This window comes from Pristiophorus japonicus, chromosome 16, assembly GCF_044704955.1.
Source record: "Pristiophorus japonicus isolate sPriJap1 chromosome 16, sPriJap1.hap1, whole genome shotgun sequence".
NCBI lineage: Eukaryota > Metazoa > Chordata > Chondrichthyes > Pristiophoridae > Pristiophorus > Pristiophorus japonicus.
This window is the reverse complement of record NC_091992.1, coordinates 98,958,009-98,980,507: the sequence shown is the minus strand read 5'-3', so window position 1 is coordinate 98,980,507 and position 22,499 is coordinate 98,958,009. Positions and strand designations below refer to the sequence as shown.

Sequence of the window (22,499 nt, the reverse complement as noted above, 5' to 3'; positions counted from 1 at the left end):
TGATTTGTTACAACTGTGTATGGTAAACTCTCATTTATTAAACATGCCATATAGAATCTGAATAAATAATGCTACAAAGCCCAAGCTATGTACAAATATCTTGGGCAAAGTTATGTTTACAAACTTATATACAGTAACGAGACGTAAACAGGCAACGTAATTCTGAATTATGCAACAAAATAAAATGTAAGTGATCGAGTTGATGCATAGAAACAAAAATCAATGCAGTAAATGATTCAAAAAATTTAAAGTGTGTAAGTTTGAGTTATCCAACTTTTGTATTTTTTTTTTTAAAAACAAACCAATTTACACTTAAACAATGCTTAAATATATCTTCATAAATCTGACATTAGAAACCAAGGAGAAATTGTACAGTACAACATAAAAATTACAATAATTGGTGTTTTAAAATACCACCAAATCCAGGCACATAACCGAGAAACCCAGACCAACTATCTGGAGAGTCACACACCGCACAAGTGGCTTGAACAAATACCATTTATACCATCGTTAGCCTTGAATATGTAGACTTTTCCAATACTGCTTAAGATTTCAATTTTGAATGCTCAATATACAAGTCTGCTGTTGCTGGAAATGTACAACAGGAATAGCATTAAAACCCACAAACGGTAAGGTAATGTGACATTAACTACACTGCAGTGACAGTATACCAACAGAGATTAAGAGGCAAACTGTTTAATAAACTGAAAATCTTGTGCAGAACGAGATAAAAGTTCAGAAATTCCTACACACCACAGTGTACTCCATTTGTAGCCAGGTTACAATGGTTATCCTGTTGTTTGAAGTAGATGTTAAAAAAAAAAAGACGCAGTATGGCTATTCAGACACTGAGCGGCAGCATGCCTGGTGGTGAAGGCGGCGGCACTGATCCAATTCGAGCAGGTCCTTGGTCTAGACCATTTACTGCCCTATATTCAACAAAAAGAAAACTGGTTACATTAAAGTATTTTATACATGGTCCTACAGTAGCTGGTAATCTATAGATCTGGTACAAGTCTAACAACATTCAAGATACAAACATTTAATTACTAGAATGAGAAACTCTTCTAAACTGTCAAGACAATCAACAACTCTGGGTTGAGGACAAAATACAAATTATATAGACTAATCAATTCACTTGCTTTGGTTTCCTGGTGGGTCTATTTCTGGAGATTCGGCTTCCTTCAATACTGTTTCTGCATCCTGCATCATTATCTGGCCTTGAAAATTAAAGATCTGCATTAGCTACTCTACTACAATATTAAACTGGCAATGGTCGAAATGACAATTAAAAACATTTTCTTGTCAATTTTATATAGTTACCTACTACAACTAAATGTTGATCTCTGTTGTATGCAATTTATATGTGAAACATAGCTGATAGATTTATCTGTGATTTTCAAACTTCAGTAGTTTTACAATACTGCGGGTTGTTTCAATACCATAATGTGCAAGTTGAAAATATGTATTAAAAAAAGCTGACCCAAGACGACTGGAAATCCCTCGTGTCTGAAGTTTAAGGGTTAATAGAGTTTGGTTTTGATGAGATTTAGAAAAAGGAGATAGCTATAATCATATTTAAACCTGATTTTAATATTGCCATTACAAAGAATCACTAATGATCACCCTTATGCAAACATTTATACAAGGTTTGTCCAGATCCAACTGATTCCATGTAGAATTACAAAATAAGTCACTGTACAAAAACATATTAGTTACTTCTAGACATAATGGCATACAAGATTTTTTTTTAAAAAAATGAACATGTGCCAAACAGAAGACTTTAGTAGCAAATGCACATCTTAATGTATTTTTCATGTAACACTGGTTAGTATTGCTTTTAAATTTAGCCATGCCTCAGCTTTGAATGTACAAGAGACAAACCACAACCAGTTAATGTTCTTATTTTTTTTTTAAAACATTGTGCCCTGGGTAACAACCACTCTTAGGTTTACTGTTGTATATCTGGCTCAAGTTGTTTTTATTTAAATATCCTTCATTCTTATTCAGATCCAATATAAAATTTCAGCTGTGCATGAATATCTAAATTTCCATTTAGTTATGCTAGTTGTTCAAGTTGACTACTGTGTTTCAAAGTTTAGCCCAGTGCACAAAGCTTTGGCTAGTATTTCCACATATATTTTAAGAAAAATGTAATTTTGATTTTATCATTCACCTCCACATTTAAGCCAAGCAGTCCCTGTACCCAGAATCTAAATAAGTTGCTGCACATTTGCCTCTGTGCAGAGTAAACTTGAGCACTTGTCGAAATGCTGTCACTTGTTAAGATATGTGCACAGAACTTACAGCTGAAAAAATTATAAATAGGTCATAATGGAGTCAGAATTTTGGCAATAATGTTAAACTTCCAACATTCTGAATCCTAAAATACAACCCAGCCAGCCATTTTCCACATTCTATTTGGTGCCTCTTGTCAGGTGCTATACTTAATGCAGGTTTGTACTACAAGCTCAATTGCAGTTTAAGTGGTTTTAACTGCAATAGCAAAGATGTCATTTTATTGTCAACCAAGGGATTTTATTGTCATTTTAGCTGCAATCAAAGACAAATTTCCACAGGCTATGGGATCAGCCCCATACACAGGGATTATAAAATTGTAGGGTAAAAATTTAGAAGAGCCACCAGGAGTTGCATTTTGAGGAATCATACGATACACTTAAAGCTAGGCTCTTACTACTTGCCACAGAATACCCAAATCCCCGTGCAGTTAGTGAAAATTCAGCCTAAAATCTAAGTGTTAATCCTGCTTTCATTTGCATCACCATTGCGATAGCATGCAGGTGATCACTGCAAAGTAGTACAATAAAATGAGTTACCCATGATATACTCGGTGAAAAAGACTTTCTCTTTTCTGATAAAACAAAACACATACCGAATCAACTTTAAACACTCATGCTGGCTACATGTTGAAATCTAAATCAGTTTAAGATAGTTAAATACTCAAATCACTCAACTCCTCATAGCTGAAATTAAATTCTACTCCCAACAGCTTCTATTAGTTCTAGGACATGCTGAACATTAGTGCTGGGGAAATAAAACCTGTGGAGCAATCCAAAATGCTACAGTACTTGTGCTCTAACATGATAGGAAACAAGAGTCAGAAACTGAGTACAGCAGGATTAGAACATAAAGAACCCTCAAAGAATGCCAGAGTACACCGAAATAACAGAATGGTGGGAACCAAGACTAGCTCAATGTTCCTTCCAACCCTATAAGTTTGATTTCATCTCTTAACTGGGGTTGGAGTGTGCTATTTTGCCGATTTCCCCCCTTTCTCTCGAAGAGGTTGACTTTTGCTGAAATAAAGTTTCACAGGAGTTGACAGCTCACCAGTACTATCATGTTTTCAGCCCAGACACCAAGTATGGACTGGATCTTTGCTCATGCAGCATGCATGATAAATTGCATTCCTTATATGCAAATCATGTACAATTCATTCAATTCAAGCACGAATCATTAGATAGCAATCAGGAGTGGAATCCAACAGCTTTTCCACTTCCTAATTCAGGAGCACTACTGACATTTTTAACATCTCAGCTCAGATCAGCTAACTCCACACAGAGAACCAAACCTGGGACTTTCCTGTCTCAACAACATAGTATTACACCTGGTGATGCCATAATCCACTAAGCCATTAAGAGAGGTAAGCATACTTTAACAAAACCTAATGCACATATATTTTGTTACAAAATACTTGTTCAACATGAATAGCTCATTTCTAATCTGCGCAAAGACAAATTAATTTTAAACAAAAAGATCAATTGATAGTCAACTGATATTTAATCGATAGTTGGTCATTCAACAGTATTTACAAAAAGAATTGCTGCAATGTTTAATAAATTTCCCCCAGATTTGATTATTAAATATTGGTATTTTTGTTTAGATAATTACCCCTCTACCCACCACCTCCTATTAGGTAAATTACTTCTGTGCACATTTGCTACAGACAGGAGGGGGAATAAATTACATTAATTGTACATTTGCAGTTTTCCACCAATGACCTCTTAAGTTAACAGGAAATTTACAAAGTAAATCAAAAAGTATTCCAGCCACCAGAAGCAACACACACCATCAAAGTGAATGGTCTTCAGATATACCTCCAACAGAAGGAATGTCTCAGGCACCAATGCCATCAGAGCCCGAGGCAACCAAAAAAGCAGGAGTGCTGACAGGTTGAGTGAAATGGTGGCCATTTGCAACCTTAAAATAATTGCAAAACAGTTTAAGAGTAGATTTGCCTGCGAGAGAAACACTACAATATACGGATTGTTTTTCAGCAATGGGGTACAAGCAAATATTGGAAAACCACTTCAAGAAGCAACTGTCCAATGCAAGTGATACTCTAGAGCCAATTGTTACAAACATGTGTATTAATCTGCAGAACACAATTTTAGCAATCTATTATTTCATGTCTAAGATTTTAAGCAGAAATTTTAGCCCTGTGTTCAATTAAACTTTTCCTCTTGAATTACAATAGGATTTTGATTTTTCCAAAATCTTGCCACAAATAAGCAATGTAACTTTGCGAAGGGGTGGAAAAATATTGAAGTATTTTCTATTACATCCTTTAATATTTGTAAATAGATCCTGGATTTCATAAGAACCAACATCCATAGTTCAGTTTAGTCTTAAGTCAAAGAAATTCAAACTTCAAGTACTATTAATTGACTTGGATTCTGGAAAGTCAATACTAGAATGTTTGGTGGGGGAAAGAGAGCAGAAAGTGTATTACTGAATGACAGTGGGGTAGTAGAATCTTTCAACCCAAATCAGGGAAAGAAAAAATCCCATTTCCAGTTGGAAGAATAGTGTAGAATGAACACAGGCTATTTTAACCAAATTGATTGAGAGAACTTTGTCCTGCTATTACTGTCCCATACAGTACATGTTCCATTTCTTGATACCAACATCCGTCACCCATATAGCTCAAAATATGCTCAAGAAATAGGAGAGAAAGAACATTCGGATTGAAGGTTAAACCCGAATATCTAGAGCTCAGATCTGTTCTGTGGATATTGTGTGAAGTATGATCAAAGTTGGAATCTAGGTAAATAGTTTCTTGGAAGCGGATAGGTAGAAAAGGAAAAGGAAAACAAGTGTGAAATGCACTCGATGGCCTAAGTTTGAGATGCAGTGTATGTTAACTCCAGGGCTTAATCAACATGCCATTGATTAGCTGCCTGCCTGAAGTGGGGGAAGCGTGTGCGTGTGCGAAAGAGCTCGTACAGGGGAGGTCACAACTGTCCTTACGGGCCACGGAAATTTTTACACTTACCTTGGCGAGCCTCTTGTCTGCAGATCTGCTTCAGCCTGGTGTCAAAGCTGAGTTGGCTTCTCCATTGAGGCCTTAGTTAAAATGCAGGCAGGGTATTTTTGATGTATTAGGACCCAAATTTGCATAAATTCCTGATGCTCCGCCTGCTTTAGGCAGGCATCTCATCCACCTGCAGAACCCAGGTGCGAAAGGCTCAGTTCAGTGGGTAAGTTACTGGCTCCTTTTTAACTGCCCATCCACCTGGTTTCTGCTGGGTAGGTAGTGTTAAAATCAACCCCTGAGCTTAAACTGGATAAATTCAATAAATATATAGGTACAGTGTAATTTTGCTGTAGTGACGTGGATGAGTAAATATTAAGCTTTCACCTGAAAGGAGGAGGAGGGGGTTAAAATAGAAAGAGCAAAGGGTTGGGAAAAGATCCAAACCCAGATTGAGAGAGATTCATGAGGGACTCTTAGAAGTACAGTACAGAAGGAGGCTATTCGGTCAATTGTGTCTGTGCCGGCTCTTTGTAAGAGCAATGCAATTAATCAACTCCCCTGCTCCTTCCCTATAGCCTTGCATTTTTTTTCCTTTTCAAGTATATATCCAATTCCCTTTGGACAGTTACGAATGAACCTCCTTCCACCACCCTTTCAGGGAGTGCATGCCAGATCATAAATTGCTGCATTAAAAAAAATTGTTTATCTTCCCTCTGGTTCTTCAGCCAATACTCTATATTAGTAAATATATCCAAGAGTGCCCGCGTTCTGGAAAAGCTTAAATAACTGATTTTCTTACAAGGATTATTATTTTTTTTGTTAATGTATATTAAACACTTACCCTTTGTCAAAATATGTTGCAAGACCTGAATTTGAAAACTTTGCACTGTTGACCATAGCAGAAGGGCCATGGCCATTCCCTGAACTGTAACTTTTTCGTGATGCTTGGTCCTTGGCAAAATTTCTGCATGCCGCTAACTTTGATTCTAAGGCCTGAAAAGATTCAAGTATTTGTTAGCAGGAAAACTAAATCAAAGAATTCTGCACAACTGTTTGATTCACTATATAAAATGAACTCTTATTTTCCATTATGCAGTTCAAATAAAGTAGACTCATAACCAATGTTCCCTCTAATTGGCTTTGTTGCGCATGGCCTGTTTATTTCAATGCACGGTCTCTTTAAATTTCTGCACACGCGCGGTATTTCAAATGCAAAATTGTATGAGCAGCCTACGCAGTACCTTGCGATTATTGCGCAGGCGTGGTCAGCTCAGAGGGAACAGTGCTCGTAATCCTGCTGCACCCACACAACAACAAACACCAACAGCATTTAAAAAAAAAAACTAGAAATCAATTTTAAAATGACAAACAGAAACCAGAAAAGGACAATGCCTAACCTCCAAGGTTTTAGTCTTCAAATAGAAGCATTCAATGCAAAATTCAGTCCAGGCTCTCAATTGTGGGAGGGGGAAGAGGGAAAGAGGCTGGATCTCAAAGATTGCAGTTCATTTTAAGATGTTTTGAAGTGCACATAGTCCTTCCCTTTCCACATATCAGAAGGTGCCTTAGCCAAGCAGTAAATTAGTTTATTTCCCTCTTGCCTTATCTCGCCTCTAATGGTGACTCATGTTGTGATATAGCTCCATGGCTCTACAATTTTATACAAGTGACCATTCTTTGTGAACCTCAGCAGTGAATGGTGGCACGCTGTTTGACCTGAAGATCGTCACAGCTCTTATTTCCACAGATATGCAAGAGGCTGATGATGAGCACGAACCCTTGTAACTTACTTCCTTTCCTTAGTCCAGGCTAACTGCAGTGCTCTCTAGCCAATTACTATTCTTATAATTGTACATCAAAATGTATACATTCCTAAATATTGGATTCTTGGCATAAATCTATTTGAAGAATGGGTATAATCTTTCACAAGGTAGGTTGCTCCATGATTTGTAGGATGTGGATATTGCTGCCAAGGTCAGCATTTATTGCCCATCACTAATTGCCCTTGCAAAGGTGGTAGTGAGCCACCACCTTGAACCGCTGCAGTCCATGTGATGAAGGTAGTCTCAGTGCTGTTCGGGAGGAAGTTCTAGGATTTTGACCCAGCAATGATGAAGGAATAGAAATATATTTCCAAGTCAGGACTTGGAAGTGGTTGTGTTCCATGCGCCTGTTGCTCTTGTCCTTCTAGGTGGTAGAGAGTGCGGGTTTTGGGAGGTGCTGTAGAAGAAGTGGACTGGGAAAATAGATTAAAGTATAGGACGATCGATGAACAGTGATGTACATTTAAGGAGCTATTTCACAACTCTCAAGAAAAATATATTCCAGTGAAGAGGAAAGGGTGCAAGAGAAAAGACAGCCACCCGTGGCTAACTAAGGAAATTAAGGACGGTATCCAATTAAAAACAAGGGCATACAAAGTGGCCAAAACTAGTTGGAGGGCAGAAGACTGGGAAGCTTTTGAAAGCCAGCAAAGAACTACTAAAAAAATGATTAAGAAAGGGAAGATAGACTATGAAAGTAAACTAGCACAAAATATAAATACAGATAGCAAGAGTTTCTATAGGTATATAAAAAGGAAAAGAGTGGCTAAAGTAAATGTTGGTCCCTTAGAGGACGAGACCAGGGAATTAGTAATGGGGAACAGGGAGATAGCAGAAATGCTTAACAAATATTTTGTACCAGTCTTTTCGGTAGAGGACACTAACAATATTCCAACAGTGGATAGCCAAGGGGCTATAGGGGCGGTGGGGGGGGGGGGGGGGGAAAGAGAGAGGGAGAACTTGACACAATCACTAAGGAGGTGGTACTGAGTAACAATGGGACTAAAGGCAGATAAATTCCCCTGGACCTGATGACTTGCATCCTATAGCCTTGAGAAGTAGCGGCAGGGATTGGTAAATTGGTTGTAATTTACCAAAATTCCCTGGATTCTGGGGAGGTCCCAGCAGATTGGAAAACTGCAAATGTAACGCCCCTATTTAAAAAAAGGAGGCAGACAAAAAACAGGCAACTATAGACCATCTGCAGTCCAAAGAAGCAGTAGCAGGACATTTGGATAAGCAAAATTCAGTCAGGCAGAGTCAGCATGGATTTGTGAAGGGGAAGTCATGTTTGACAAATTTGTTGGAGTTCTTCAAGGATGTAATGAACAGGGTGGATAAAGGGGAACCAGTGGATGTGGTGTATTTGGACTTCCAGAAGGCATTTGACAAGGTGCCACATAAAAGGTTACTGTACAAGATAAAAGTTCACAGGGTTGGGGGTAATATATTAGCATGGATAGAGGATTGGCTAACTAACAGAGAGAGTCGGGATAAATGGTTCATTCTCTGGTTGGCAACCAGTAACTAGTGGGGTGCCGCAGGGATCAGTGCCGGTACCCCAACTATTTACAATCTATATTAACGACTTGGAAGAAGGGACAGAGTGTAACGTCGGCAAGTTTGCCGATACAAAGATGGGAGGAAAAGCAATACATGAGGAGGAGACACAAAATCTGCTAAAGGACATAAACAGGCGAAGTGAGTGGGCAAAAATTTGGCAGATAGACTATAATGTTGGAAAGTGTGAGGTCATGCACTTTGGCAGAGAAAAAAAAAAATCAAAGAGCAATTTATTATTTAAATGGAGGAAGATTGCAAAGTGCCACAGTACAGCAGGACCTGGGGGTACTTGTGCATGAAACACAAAAGGATAGTATGCAGGTACAGCAAGTGATCAGGAAGGTCAATGGTATCTTGGCCTTTATTGCAAAGGGAATGGAGTATAAAAGCAGGGAAGTCTTGCTACAGCTATACAAGGTATTGGTGAGGCCACATCAAAACTGCATGCAGTATTCCAGGTTTCCTTATTTACAAAAGGATATACTTGCTTTGGAGACTGTTCAGAAGGTTCACTCCGGGGATGAAGGGATTGACTTATGAGGAAAGGTTGAGTAGGTTGGGCCTCTACTCATTGGAATTCAGAAGAATGAGAGGTGATCTTGTCAAAATCTGTAAGATTATGAGGGGGCTTGACAAGATGGACGCAGAGAGGATGTTTCCACTGATGGGGGAGACTAGAACTAGAGGGCGTGATCTTAGAATAAGGGACCACCCATTTAAAACAGATGAGGAGAAATTTCTTGAGGGTTGTGAATCTGGAATTTGCTGCCTCAGAGTTGTGGAAGCTGGGACATTGAATAAATTTAAAAGTCAGAAATAGACAGTTTCATAAACGATAAGGGGATTATGGGGAGCGGGCAGGGAAGTGGAGCTGAGTCCATGATCAGATCAGCCATGATCTTATTGAATGGCGGTGCAGGCTTGAGGGGCCGTATGGCCTACTCCTTTTCCTATTTCTTATGTTCTTATGCAAGTCTTGGCAATTTACTGCAGTGCACCTTGTAGATGGCACACACTGCAGACATGGTATGCCAGTGGTGGAAGCTGGTGGATGTGGTGCCAATCAAGCTGGTTGCTTTGTCCCAGATGGTGTCGAGCTTCGAGTGTTGTTGGGAGTTGCACTCATCCGGACAAGTGAAGAGTATTCCATCACATTCCTGACTTGTCCCTTGCAGATGGTGGAAAAGCTTTGGGGAGTCAGGAAGTGAGTCATTCGCTGCAGAATACCCAGCCACTGACTTGCTCTTGTAGCCACATTATTTATTCTGGCTGGTCTCGTTAAGTTTCTGGTCAATGGTGACCCTCAGGATGTTGATGGTGGGGGATTTGACAAATAATGCCATTGAATGTCAAGGGGAGGTGGTCAGACTTTCTCTTGTTGGAGATGGCCATTGCCTGGCTCGAAGTACAAATATTACTTGCCACTTATCAGTCCAAACGTGAAGGTTATCCAGGTCTTACTGCATGCGGGCACAGCCTGTTTCATTATTTTAGGGGCTCCAATGGAATTGAACACTGCAATCAGCGAACATCTCCACTTCTTGATCTAATGATTGAGGGAAGGTCATTGATGAAGCACCTGAAGATGGTTAGGTTTAGGACACCGCCCTAAGGAACTCTTGCAGCGATGTCCTGGGGCTGTGAAAATTGGCTTCCAACAATCACAGCCAACTTCCTTTGTGCTAGGTATGACTCCAGCCAGGAGTGTTTTCCCCCCAGATTCCCATTGACTTTAATGTTCTCAGGGTCCATAGCCTTTGGTGTATCCAGTGTGCTCAGCCGTTTCTTGAGATCACGTGGGGCGAATCAAATTGGCTAAAGACTGGCTTATGTGATGGTGGGGACTTCAGGAGAAGGTCCAGATGAATCATCTACTCAACATTCTGGCTGAAGATGGTTGCAAACGCTTCAGCCTTGTCTTTTGCACTCATGCGCTGGGCTGATGGGGAAGTTCATGCAGCATCCTCCTCCTGTTAGTTGTTTAATGGTCCATCATTCACAACTGGATGTGGCAGGACTCCAGAGCTTTGATTTGATCCATCGGTTGTAGGATCGCTTGGCTCTGTCTACAACTTGCTGCTTCTGATGGTTAGCATGCATGTAGCTTGTGTGTTGTAGCTTCACTAGGTTGGCACCTTATTTTTAGGAAACACTTGTGCACCTGGCATGTTCTTCTACACTCCTCATTGAACCAGGGTTGGTCCCATTGCTTGATGGTAATGGGACCATAAGTGAGGTATATGTCAGGCCATGAGGTTACAGATTGTGGTGGAATACAATTCGGCTGCTGCCCCACAGTTCCTCATGGAAGTCCCGTTTTGAGCTGCTAGATCTGTTCTGAATCAATCCCATTTAGCAGTGGCAGTGCCACACAGCACGATGGAGGGCGGCCTCAGTGCAAAGATGGGTCTTTGTCTCCACAAGGACGATGCGATGGTCACTTCTACCAAGACCGTCATGGGCAGATGCATCTGCAGCAGGTAGCTGTCAGCTATGTGCTTCAGAGCTTGGCCAGTAGTGGTGCTACCGAGCCACTCTTGGTGATGGACATTGAAGTCCCCCACCCAGAGTATAATCTGTGTCCTTGCTGCCCTCATTGTTTCCTCCAAGCAACATGGAGGAGTACTGATTCATCAGCTGGGGGAGGTTGGTAGGTGGTAATCAGCAGGATTTATATAGCACCTTACCAAATTGTTGAAAAATCTTAAACGTTATTAATTGTGTGAAGTTCTAAGAACAAACTTGCATTTATATTGCACCTTTCACAGCCCAAGGACAAATTGCTTTACAGCCAATTAATTAATTATAAAGTATAGTCGCTGTTGTAATGTAGAGAAACATGGTGCTAATTTGGACATCAAGATTGCCAAAACAGTAATGAAATTAATGACAAATTAATCTGTCTTTAGCGATGTTGGTTGGGGGATAAATATTGGTCATCTAACAATACGGTCTCTGGAATAAAAACAGAAAATGTTGGAAATACTCAGCAGGTGAGGCAGCATCTGTGGTGAGAGAAACAAAGGTCGATGACTATTTGTTAGAATTGGGAAAAGTTAGAGATGTAACAGGTTTTAAGCAAGTATAGAGGCAGAGAAAGTGGGGAGGGTAGGAAAAACAAAAGCGAAAGTCTGTGATAGGGTGGATGGCACGAGAGAGAGTAAATGACAAAAGAGGATGATGATGGGACAAGTAAAGAAATAAAAGATGGGTCTGGAGGTGGTGTAGATGGGAATAGCAGAATCATTACCATCAGCTGCTGTCTGCAAAAATGGGGCAGTGGTTATGATCTAAAATTGTTCAACTTAATGTTGAGATCGGAAGACTGTAACGTCCCTAATCGAAAGAGGTGTTGTCCCTTGAGCTTATGCTGACTTCATTACAACAGTGAGAGAGGTCGTGGCAGAAAGGTCAGAGCAGGGCAGATAATTAAAGTGACAGGTGACCGGAAGCTCGGAGTCACGCTTGCGGACTAAATGGAGGTGCTCCGTGCTGCTCATGATGCGGTCTCCTCTACATTGGTGAGATCGAATGCAGATTGGGTAATCATGTTGGTAGTGATTCTGCTATTCCCATTTACACCTCTGAGACCCATCTTGTGTTTCTTTACTTGTCCCATTACCATCCACTTTTGCATTGCACCATCATCCTATGTGTCATTTAATCTCTCATGCCTTCCACTCCATCACAGACCTTCCATTTTGTTCTGTACTTCCCTCTCCCTGCCTCTGTACTTGCTTAAAACTCTTTACATTTTTAAACTTTTTCCAGTTCTGATGAAAGATCATCAAGCTGAAATGTTAACTTTGTTTCTCGCTCAACAGATGCTGTCTGACCTGCTGAGTATTTCCAGCAATTTTCTGTTTTTATTTCAGAGTTCCAGCAACCGCAGTATTTTGGGTTGTAGTAGTCTCTGGAATGGGGCTCGAACCGTCTTACTCCGAGGCGAGAGGCTACCACTGAGACAACACTGACACCTTAGGAGTACAGTGAACATTGTGCAGGCAAATGCAGCAGCTACATTTGTGCCAGTATCACCCCAGAAACAGCAAGGTGATGAACTGCTTAATTTTGGTACTGCTGGTTGAGGAAGGAATGTTACCTAGGACAGCAGCTGAACATTGCTCTTCCTTGTCTTTAATGTTTCCTGAATAGGCAGCTATACTAATTACTAACTCATCCAAAGGAAACATTCCAATAAACTACTACTAGAGAAAGATTAAATAGAATTTACAGAAATAAAAGTTGTACATAAAATTGCTTGCATCTTATTCTCTGGCCAAGACAGAATTCCAATATTATAAAATTCTTAGAATGGGTACTTACCCCGACTTTTCTTAAAAGATCACCAACAATATTTAGTGCAGATATTCTTGCTGATGGAGTTAAAGGAGTAGTTCCATAGCCATTTGGTATAGCTGGAAAACAAGAAGCCTCACTGTTTTACACATATATAAATATAGAGGACACACACACTCCAATACAAGGAGTTTCACTGTACCAATTTTCAAAAGCAAGATGAGGGAAATAAAATCCACGAAACTTCTCAAATCAGATTTTACATTGCTAAGGTGACACATCTGTTCTTACAAATGTAATGGGTGATGGTACTGATCCTAATGCCGATTTGACTCGAATCCAGCGTCCAATCAGGCTGAAGCTTTTAAGTGATGTACTGATGCACTATAATTTGTGACGAGATGTTTGTATAGTGATAGGAAAATACATGTACAATAGAATCAATTTATAATGATCATACATGGTTCAAATCCTGGTTGCCAAAACAAGTCTTATGGGACTAAAGGCAGATAAATTTCCTGGACCTGATGGCTTGCATCCCAAGGTCTTCCTCTTATTTAGTTCCAAAGCAAAACAGAGCAAAAGACTGCTCAGCACTAACTGGAAAATTCACCTGAGTTTTTGCACAAGAACCGATATTTGAGGTGGGCTTTATTGGAAATTTTCCCCTTGATACATTATGCTAGAGTCTACCTGTTGCTCCTTTTTCATTTTTTGCCTTTTTAGAGCTCATACCAACAGTGATTGCTTGCTCATCTTAGACTCAGCCATGCACCTTACCTAAATGTCTTAGAAATAGACAAAGAGGGATCTACAATTAAGATTCTCGATGAGCTCACTTCTGTGCATCTATTCAGCTTTGGGTCTTTAACCTTCATTTCAATGTGATTGCCCTACTATGGCTTTTTATAACTTTTTTTGCTTTTACATTGTATTACTTTAGAGGGAGGGACTGCTATATAATATTAAAAATTTACATGTGTGCATATTCCATTGTAAACCATGTCCATAGTTTAATGGAAACTGCGTATTTAAACTTGTTCATAGTATACCAAGTGTTTAAACTTGGTACACTCTGACCACATCTCTAAGCTCAACTTGTACTGCAGAAATAAATTCCAGGTTCCAACTAACTCTACTGCTGTGTTTTCCAAATTGCACCATGTTTAGCTATTTAACTAAAAACAGTAAGTCAAACTATTATCTAAAATCAAGGTGAGGTTTAGTGTTTCCACTCAGGTGCGTTTTTTTTCTGCAATATTAAAAAAAGTACTCTCTAAAATGCTGCCAATTAGCAGATTGTGTTCGGCGACATACAAATGAGGTTGACTGGAAATTGACGTGGAAAAACACCTCAAAACGAGTGCAATTTTGGGCCCAATTTTCACCCAGATTGCTGATTACGCCCAAAGCGGAAACTCGACCCAGAATGTATGACTTTAAAATGGGGACTGATCACACCCCAGTACAATTATACTCTGCCCGCAAAGCCCGTTTCGTCTTAAACCTATATTTGGTCTTGACTCCTCGTGAGCAATTAAATCAGATCAATTAATCACTAAAGTAAATATTAAGTGCTTATCTAATCATCACTACTCTTTGCTGCTACTATTAAACTCAGTACACACCTTGGACTCTTATGTTACACTATTGATTCACAATGAATGCGTTCAAGTATCAACATATCCAAAGCACTAAATTTGTACTTTAACACTGCAAATCCAAAATAGATGCATTTAAAAAGCCAATACTAAAACTCACTAAAGCATTCATGCCTGTGAAACTGCTCAACTCCTATCAAGATGGTATGCTTGCACTGATGGCCAAACGCATTTTAATTTGCCTAAGTGAAGTAAGATGCACACAATAAGCACTCTAGTTTCTTGCAAAACTCAATGACATGGAGCATCAGTGGACACGTGTACACAGGATCATTTGGCAGATGGAGTATAATGTGGAATGTGAGGTTATCCACTTTGGCAGAAATAATAGAAAAGCAAATTATAATTTAAATGGAGAAAAATGGCAGGAGAGACAGACCTTGGGCATGAAACACAAAACGTTAGTATGCAGGTACAGCAAGTAATCAGGAAGCCAAATGGAACGTTGGCCTTTATTGTAAGGGGGAAGAGAGTATAAAAGCAGAGAAGTTCTATTACAATTGTACAGGGTATTGGTGAGGCCACACCTGGAGGACTGCATACAGTTTTGGTCTCTATTTAAGGAAGGATATATGTGCATTGAGGGCTGTTCAGAGAAGGTTCACTAGGTTGATTCTAGAGATGAGGGGGTTTGACTTGAGGATAGGTTGAGTAGGTTGGTCTTATACACAGTGGAGTTCAGAAGAATGAGAGGTGATCATATTGAAACATATAAGATAATGAGGGGGTTCAACAAGGTGGATGCAGTGAGGATATTTCCACTCATAGGGGACATAGTCTCAGAATAAGTGGCTGTCCATTTAAAACTGAAATGAGGAGAAATTTCTTCTGAGGGTTGTAAATCTATAGAATTCTCTGCCCCAGATAGCTGTGGAGGCTGGGTCATTGAATATATTTAAGGCGGATACACAGATTTTTGAGTGATAAGGGAGTAAAGGGTTATGGGGAGCAGGCAGGGAAGTGGAGCTGAGTCCATGATCAGATCAGCCATGATCTTATTGAATGGCAGAGCAGGCTTGAGGGGCCAAGTGGCCTACTTCTATTTCTTATGTTGCTTATTTATATACTTATGCTTGCACAATGGCAACTTCAAGATTTAAAAGAAATTAAAACATTAGCACTTGGTTTGTGGAACCCTGTCAAGTTACTTAACACTTCATTAATGTGCACATTCTAACTTTAACATAGCCATCTGATTTCAACAGAAGAGTTTACAGTTCTGTACCAACTTAATGACTGGGGAATTTTTCAAAAATCTGAATTAATCAAGTTGGTAGCCATCTTAGTTGATATGTCAGCTAACTGCAAACTTAACAAGCAATCCATACTTTTACAGGTACATGCACAAATTCAATGTTCTGGCAATTCTCAGAAAACTTCCACCACATACCTTTGGGTGAAGCAAACCCATTGTCTGCAGTTCTTCCTACAGGTGTAGCTGGTAGAGAGAGGGAAGCTTGAACAGCTGTATCCATCTTCTCACACTCTAGCGTTGGTGAACTAGGAGCAGATTTTCTTGTTACTTCCTGCCTTTCCCGTACTGCTAATTCTTGCCGCAGATCTGCAAAAATATTCACAAGACTGTGGTTAAACAACGAATTCAGCGTTGCACTGAGTAATAGTTGTGAAATTGAATTTTAGATCGCCACTTTAGTAGCCAAGTATAATGCTTACGATAATGTTGCCATAGGGCAACAACACAATAACCAACTCATGGACCATACTGCCAACTAAACCCAAATGTTCTGATCATGACCTCAGATCACATAAAATGCAATATGATATATGTTCCCATATAAGGCAAAAGATTTAAGTCACTGTTCAGAGATTGAATGTAGGTAGCTGTGTCTTACATGCACTATTGTCGTGGATGGTAATGCAGAGCATCCTGGGGGACCATACTCATCTGCTTCTGGCTTGGTCCCACTAACCTATTTTCCGGACTCTCCAGCAACAATATCTCTGGTTCCTGATCTCCCACTGATGGAATGTGTTGGTGTTTAGCAGTTGCAGTGCATTATACAGCCAATGCATACATTGACATCAAATTTCCCATGTCACTGAAGCTCCCAGTGTGAGAAATTTGATTTCAATATGGGCACTCACAAACTGTTGTCAAATAACACAAGGGACAATCAAGCAGGGAGAGACCAGGAGCCAGAGAGCAGGCAGCAGGAAACAAAGACAAATTTGCTTTTACACTGTACCTCATCACATTAGTGATAGCAGTCCTAATGTAGAATTATTCCTGAATATAAATAAAGTTAAAGTCACTAATTCAGCATACTGATTTTTCACTCATTTATTGTGACAAAAAAAAGCAACTTTTATGATGGTGGTATGAAAAAGTAGGAAAACTGCAACATTGGAACAACAATGTAATTCACATATTTCACCCCTGACATCAATGGCAGGAAGGTTCCCTGACCATGAGTTTATCAATTCTACATTTTAAAGTTTGTTGACTGTATATATCCAACTTGTACAACAGCAATTCTGTCCTTACAAATACACTCCTGGAATTAAACGCACCTCGGGCTTCATCTTTTAGCCTCTGAACAGAAACAAGTAGCGATTCCTTCTCATCAAGTTCACTTTCTAAAAATGCATTTCTTTCAATTGCTTGATTCAGTCGCTGTTCGAAGTCTTCTAGCGATACTATGGTAGCCCTAAACATTAAAAAAAAAAACTTATGAATACTCTGGGACTAATACAGTTATACAGTTACAAGACAAGGCTGTGATACTAAGATGGATGGCTTCCCTTTTTAAAAAAAACATGTTTCACTGCTCTATATTAGTAATGAAAGGTAGAAATTACTACAGGAAACGATTTATGTACAGTTTAAAAAGAAAAACATATTTTGGCCAATATTAACCTTGTATTGAACAAATACAAAATTATAAAACGTCTAAACGTTTTGAGCACTGTTCTCAATTTTGCTTTAATATACAAATATGATCAAGGTGTAGCTACTGTTAATCAAATTTTAACTGGTTTCAAAAAAAAAACATTTAACATATATACACATTTATATTGCACAAAAATGTCCCAAGGCTCTTCACAGGAGCATAATCAGATAAAAATTGACAGAGCAAAAGGAGGAGGCATTAGGACAGGTGCCAATAGCTTGGTTTAAGAGGTACGTTTTAAGGAAGGTATTAAAGAAGGAGAGAGAGAGAGATGGAGAGACGGAGATGTTTAGGGAGAGAATTCCAGAGCTTAGGCCCTAGGCAGCTGAAGACATAACCCCAAATGGTGGGGAGAAGGGGGTGAGGGATGCACAAGGTCAGAGTTAAAAGAATGCAGAGTTCTTGAGGGTTGTAGGTCTAGATGAAGTTACGGACCTAAGCCATGGAGGGATTTGAATAAGAGAATGAGAATTTTAAAATCAAGCTTGTTGGTGGATCGGGAGCCAATATAGGTCAGCGAGCACAGCGGTGATGTGCGAGTGGGACTTGCTGCAGGTTAGGAAATAGGCAGAGTTTTGGATGACCTCAAGTTTATGGAGGGTGGAAGATGGGAACCTGGTCAGGAGAGCATTAGAATAGCAGAGTCTGGAGGCAACAAATGCACAGCTGCAAGTTTCGGCAACAGTAAGCTGAGGCAGGGGTGAAGACAGGCAAAGTTGCGGAGGTAGAAGTGGGCATTTTTTCTGATAACGAGAATATGGGATTGGAGGCTCAGCTCCAGGTCAAATAGGACACCAAAGATGCGAACAGTTCAGCCCGAGACAGTGGCCAGGGAGGGGGATGGATTTGATTGCGAGGGAGCAGAGTTTATTGTAGGAGCCAAGACAATGGCTTTGGTATTCCTAATGTCTCATTGGAAGATATTTATGGCTCATCTCATCCAGGACTGGATGTCAGACAAGCAGTCTGACAAGAGAAACCATGGAGGGGTTGAGAGTTGGTGATGGAAGGGTTGAAAGAGTTGGGGAGGGAGAGCTGGGTGTTGAGAGCATACATATGGAACCTGATCCCATGTCTATGGATGATGTTATCAGGGGGCAGCATGTAGATGAGAAATAGAAGGGGGCCAAGGATAGATCCTTGGGGAAAATAGAGGGAACAGTGCAGGGGTGGAAAGAGAAGCCATTGATGTATGACCAAATAGGTAAATGTACCATACACAGGCAGTCCCACTCAACTGAATATCAGTAGAATGGTGTGGTCAATCGTGCCAATGGCTGCAGACGGGGTGTAGAAGGATGAGGAGGGACAGAGGATGTCATTTATGACTTTGATTAGTGCAATTTTAGTGCTGCGCCGAGGTGGAAACTTGATTGGAGAGTTTCAAACCTGGGAATTGCTGGAAAGATGGACTCAGATTTGAGAAGTGACAATGCGTTCAAGGACTTGAGGGGAATGGGAGGTTGGAGATAGAGTGGTAGTTTGCAAGGGCAGCAGGGTCAAGGTCTCTTTTTTGAAGAGGGGTGCGATGTTGGTAGATTTGAAAAAGGGGGGGGGTGGGGGGGCGGAGGGAGAGACAGTACATGGAGAGGAAACTATTTACATCAGCTAGTATGGAGGCCAAGAAGGGAATTTAGTGGGAGGAGAGTTGAGCGATCAGGAGATTTTCTCCTGGATAACATGCACTTGGAGAGGCCAGGAGCTTTAGAGAAAAGAGATGAGTGTTCAGAGGTACAGCTTGGGGAAAGCTTAACTTGGTGGGTAAGAGTAAAGGGAGGAATGTGGCAAAGGCAGCTAAATGGATAGTCTCAATCTTACTGGCAAAGAAGTTTGTGAGCTCCTCAGTTATTTAAGTTTTAACCAACAATAAAATTAATTTTATCAATCCAATCTCTTCCTGACCTTGCCATGACCCAAGCAGTTTTTCTCCCAATTTTTGTTGCTTAAATATACTGTGGTTAATGACTTTAGTGAATCCTTTAGTTCAAAAGAACTAACGGATTATTTTCACCAAATATATAAATTGTTAGAAAACAACCCTATCCCAAATAGGACAGAGAATTCACCCAAACATTACTCTGTCAAAATTACAGAATGATAGAATCACAAGAATAACATTGATCTTTTGAGGACAGAAGGATTACTTCTGAAACAGACAAGACAATTGTCAATGATTTCTTTTGTAGAAATCTATACTAAATATTTGAGAACGAAAGTAAGGGCCAGAAATTTCTGGAAAAATCATGAATTAACACGCTTACAATTACTAGTGGTAAAAAAAATCCAGTAATTTTCCACGATTGCTAGATTTATACTGTTAGTGTGAATTCATCTTATTGCAATGATTTAGGACTGGTATCTCATGTTGCAAGGACTCCGTTAATGATGTAAATTATGGGCTGGGCCTGACATGCCAATCAACCATAGAGGCCCAGAAAGGGAACAATGAAGCTGTGGAGTCTCACTCAAGCAGGTATTGAATTATTCCTATAGGTATTTTTTTTTATTTTAAAACTGGTTATGTGTCTTGGCAGTATTTTTGCACCAGTCTTGCCATCCATGCTCCTGTTAGCATCAGAAGGCAGTAATTTTCAGGACACAAAGCTCTTTAGGCACTCAAATGAAAATTAGATAGATTTCTTTCCAAAAATAATTTTGGGATACAGTATGAGTAATGAGACATGTGGTAAGTGTAGCATGCTTGGGAAGAAAAAGGTGGCTTTGGACTTAGTTCCCAAAGCTCTCCAACCACTGGGGCTTTCCTCATCTCATTTCTGGGTCTGTTGTAGACTAATTGACAGAGATGGATTGGTATGATTTGTCAACAACTCCATTACCATTCTATCGTGCAACTACTGGGATGGTAGAAGGCAAAATAGATGGACTGCGGTCTTTTTTCGTCTAACAATTCCTATCCTCTTATGAAAGCAGTTTCACTGTTACTGATCACAATGGACGGGACTGTTTGCTCTATACTTCATGGGTGTGTTTGTACATTTCACACACCTAACCTGAAATTCACTCATTAATTTCTCAAGGACCAATATAACAATTCCCAAATACAACTGAGTGACAATGTCCTTTTCTTTTGTTTGTCGTTTTTACTTTTACTTTCTCTTTAACCACTCTCTTTCCCTCTATTTCTTCTTCTGTATCTAATTTGACTCCAATTCACCCTATTTCCTTCTCTATTGTTGCTCTGTTTCTTTCACTATCCTTGTCTTGCATAGCTTAAGGAGGTAAACCATTGGGCATGATGTTCCGAGGACCCAGATGCTATGCTGACATCACTGCACCATTATCGCTTCGACGTTCCAACAATTTGCGTGCGATCTGAACAGTGAGGTAAAAGTCCAATTAGCGTCGCTCGCTCTTGCATGCGCCATTACAGCAATTTCTGGCCCAATATCTTTTCGTGCAACAAAGTAAAGTGCAATTGTTTTGTATTAACACAACAATGCTCTTGTAATCCTCAAAAGGCTTGTCCTGGTACAGATACAGGATCACAGACATAAGTGGATTACTGGACTACATGGAGTTTCAAACAGCACCATGAAAAAAAAATCAAAACTAAATAAAATGCTTGTGTAAAATAATGCCATAGGAAACTAAGTTCTTACCTTTTAGCTCTTTCTAAATCATCATTTGCCTGTTCCAACTCCCTTACATATTTATGCAGTTGATCTTTAATGCCTCTTGTTTGACCCAAGTCATCTTCAAGCATAGATATCTGCTTATAACTCTGTGCATACTGTTGTTCAAGTTTTTCCTAAGAATAAATAGTTAAAAAAAATTAAATCCCAGTATTTGAATTAGTAGTATTTTGATTTTCTTTAAACCTGGACCCCATTTCCGATCCCACAGTATGTAATTTCCATGCGAATGTTGTTTTATCTCCCAGATCTGTTCTGTGCAAGACAATTTATATAAAGTCCTGTCTGTGCATCATTAATTGAATCTCAAAGTTACAATATCCACACTCAAATAATGAATAAGGTCCTAAGCCATATAAGCCAAGTGGTTTCAATTGCAACACATTGATTAATACCAGGAAATAGCTCCAAAATTAATTATCTTGGTCAGCATTCAAGCAAGTTCAAACTCTAAATGATCAAACTAGTTCATTGTAATGATTAGCTAATTACACAATTGAATATTCAGACCTACTACTGTACATTACCATTCACTGAACAGAAGACTGGGTGGCACAGTGGCTTAGAACATAGGCTTTTCACTTCTGGGACCAGAATTCAGATCCAGCCCAGATTGGAGGTTAAATTTCTCCTCTTTTCTGGCTGCAAGAATTCAAAATGAAATAAGTTTGGTCTCTACCCTATGCGTAGTGGTACACATCGACAGCACACAACTGCCAGTACATTGGCAGTCTCAGGACAGGCTATGTGGATGGCTAGTAGAAATCTTATTCCAGTACAGTAACAATAATTCTCTATTAATGGCATCCTTCACCTTTGAGAGCAAAATTCAACATATATGAAATGAATTGTTAGTAAGATAAAAGCCCATCAGATTAACAGGGATCGTGGTAGCATGGATACAAGATATCCAATAAGGATTGTGGTCAAGCAAGAAACATGGACTGCTCCCTGCGCAACCACAGCTCAAATACCAGCATTCTCCACCATAAGTTTAGGTAAAACTTGGTAGAACTATGACACAGCAGGAGTGTAAGAGCTCAATTTGAGGTCAACAAAAGGTGAAAGGAAATTGCCCCAAAATACAGAAAATAAAAGTCCATCGGATTAAAAGGGAAGACTGAAAAGCAGGAAAAACATTACAGGTAGTTTAATTACTTTATAATTGGGACTATATTTAAATATCAGAAAAGTAAACTTACAATTTAAAACATTTGGTAACTGTAATGGTGTCAGTTCATTCAACAACAAAAAAAGTGGCATTGGTCACAGTGAGATCATCAATGGGGAGAGGAAGTACAACACTTTGA

The 22,499-nt window shown here is 39.6% G+C and overlaps 1 protein-coding gene across 7 annotated transcripts in view; it reads right to left on the bottom strand.

Annotated features, from left to right (window-relative positions):
• Positions 1 to 318: 318 nt before the first annotated feature.
• Positions 319 to 22,499, bottom strand: part of ndel1b (nudE neurodevelopment protein 1-like 1b) — a 65,704-nt gene continuing 43,523 nt past the window's right edge. The window contains exons 4-11 of one of the 7 annotated variants that reach the window (XM_070857590.1): positions 21,157 to 21,305; positions 17,157 to 17,293; positions 16,015 to 16,185; positions 12,991 to 13,082; positions 6,120 to 6,271; positions 2,838 to 2,872; positions 1,143 to 1,220; positions 836 to 929 (exon numbers count right to left, since the gene is read on the bottom strand). In XM_070857590.1, coding sequence (XP_070713691.1) covers positions 922 to 929; positions 1,143 to 1,220; positions 2,838 to 2,872; positions 6,120 to 6,271; positions 12,991 to 13,082; positions 16,015 to 16,185; positions 17,157 to 17,293; positions 21,157 to 21,305 — 822 coding nt within the window. In that variant the 3' untranslated portion in view covers positions 836 to 921. Of the gene's footprint in view, positions 930 to 1,142; positions 1,221 to 2,837; positions 2,873 to 3,874; positions 4,222 to 6,119; positions 6,272 to 12,990; positions 13,083 to 16,014; positions 16,186 to 17,156; positions 17,294 to 21,156; positions 21,306 to 22,499 lie in introns of those variants that run through there. The other 6 variants (XM_070857589.1, XM_070857592.1, XM_070857591.1 and 3 more) reach the window with 6 other exon arrangements.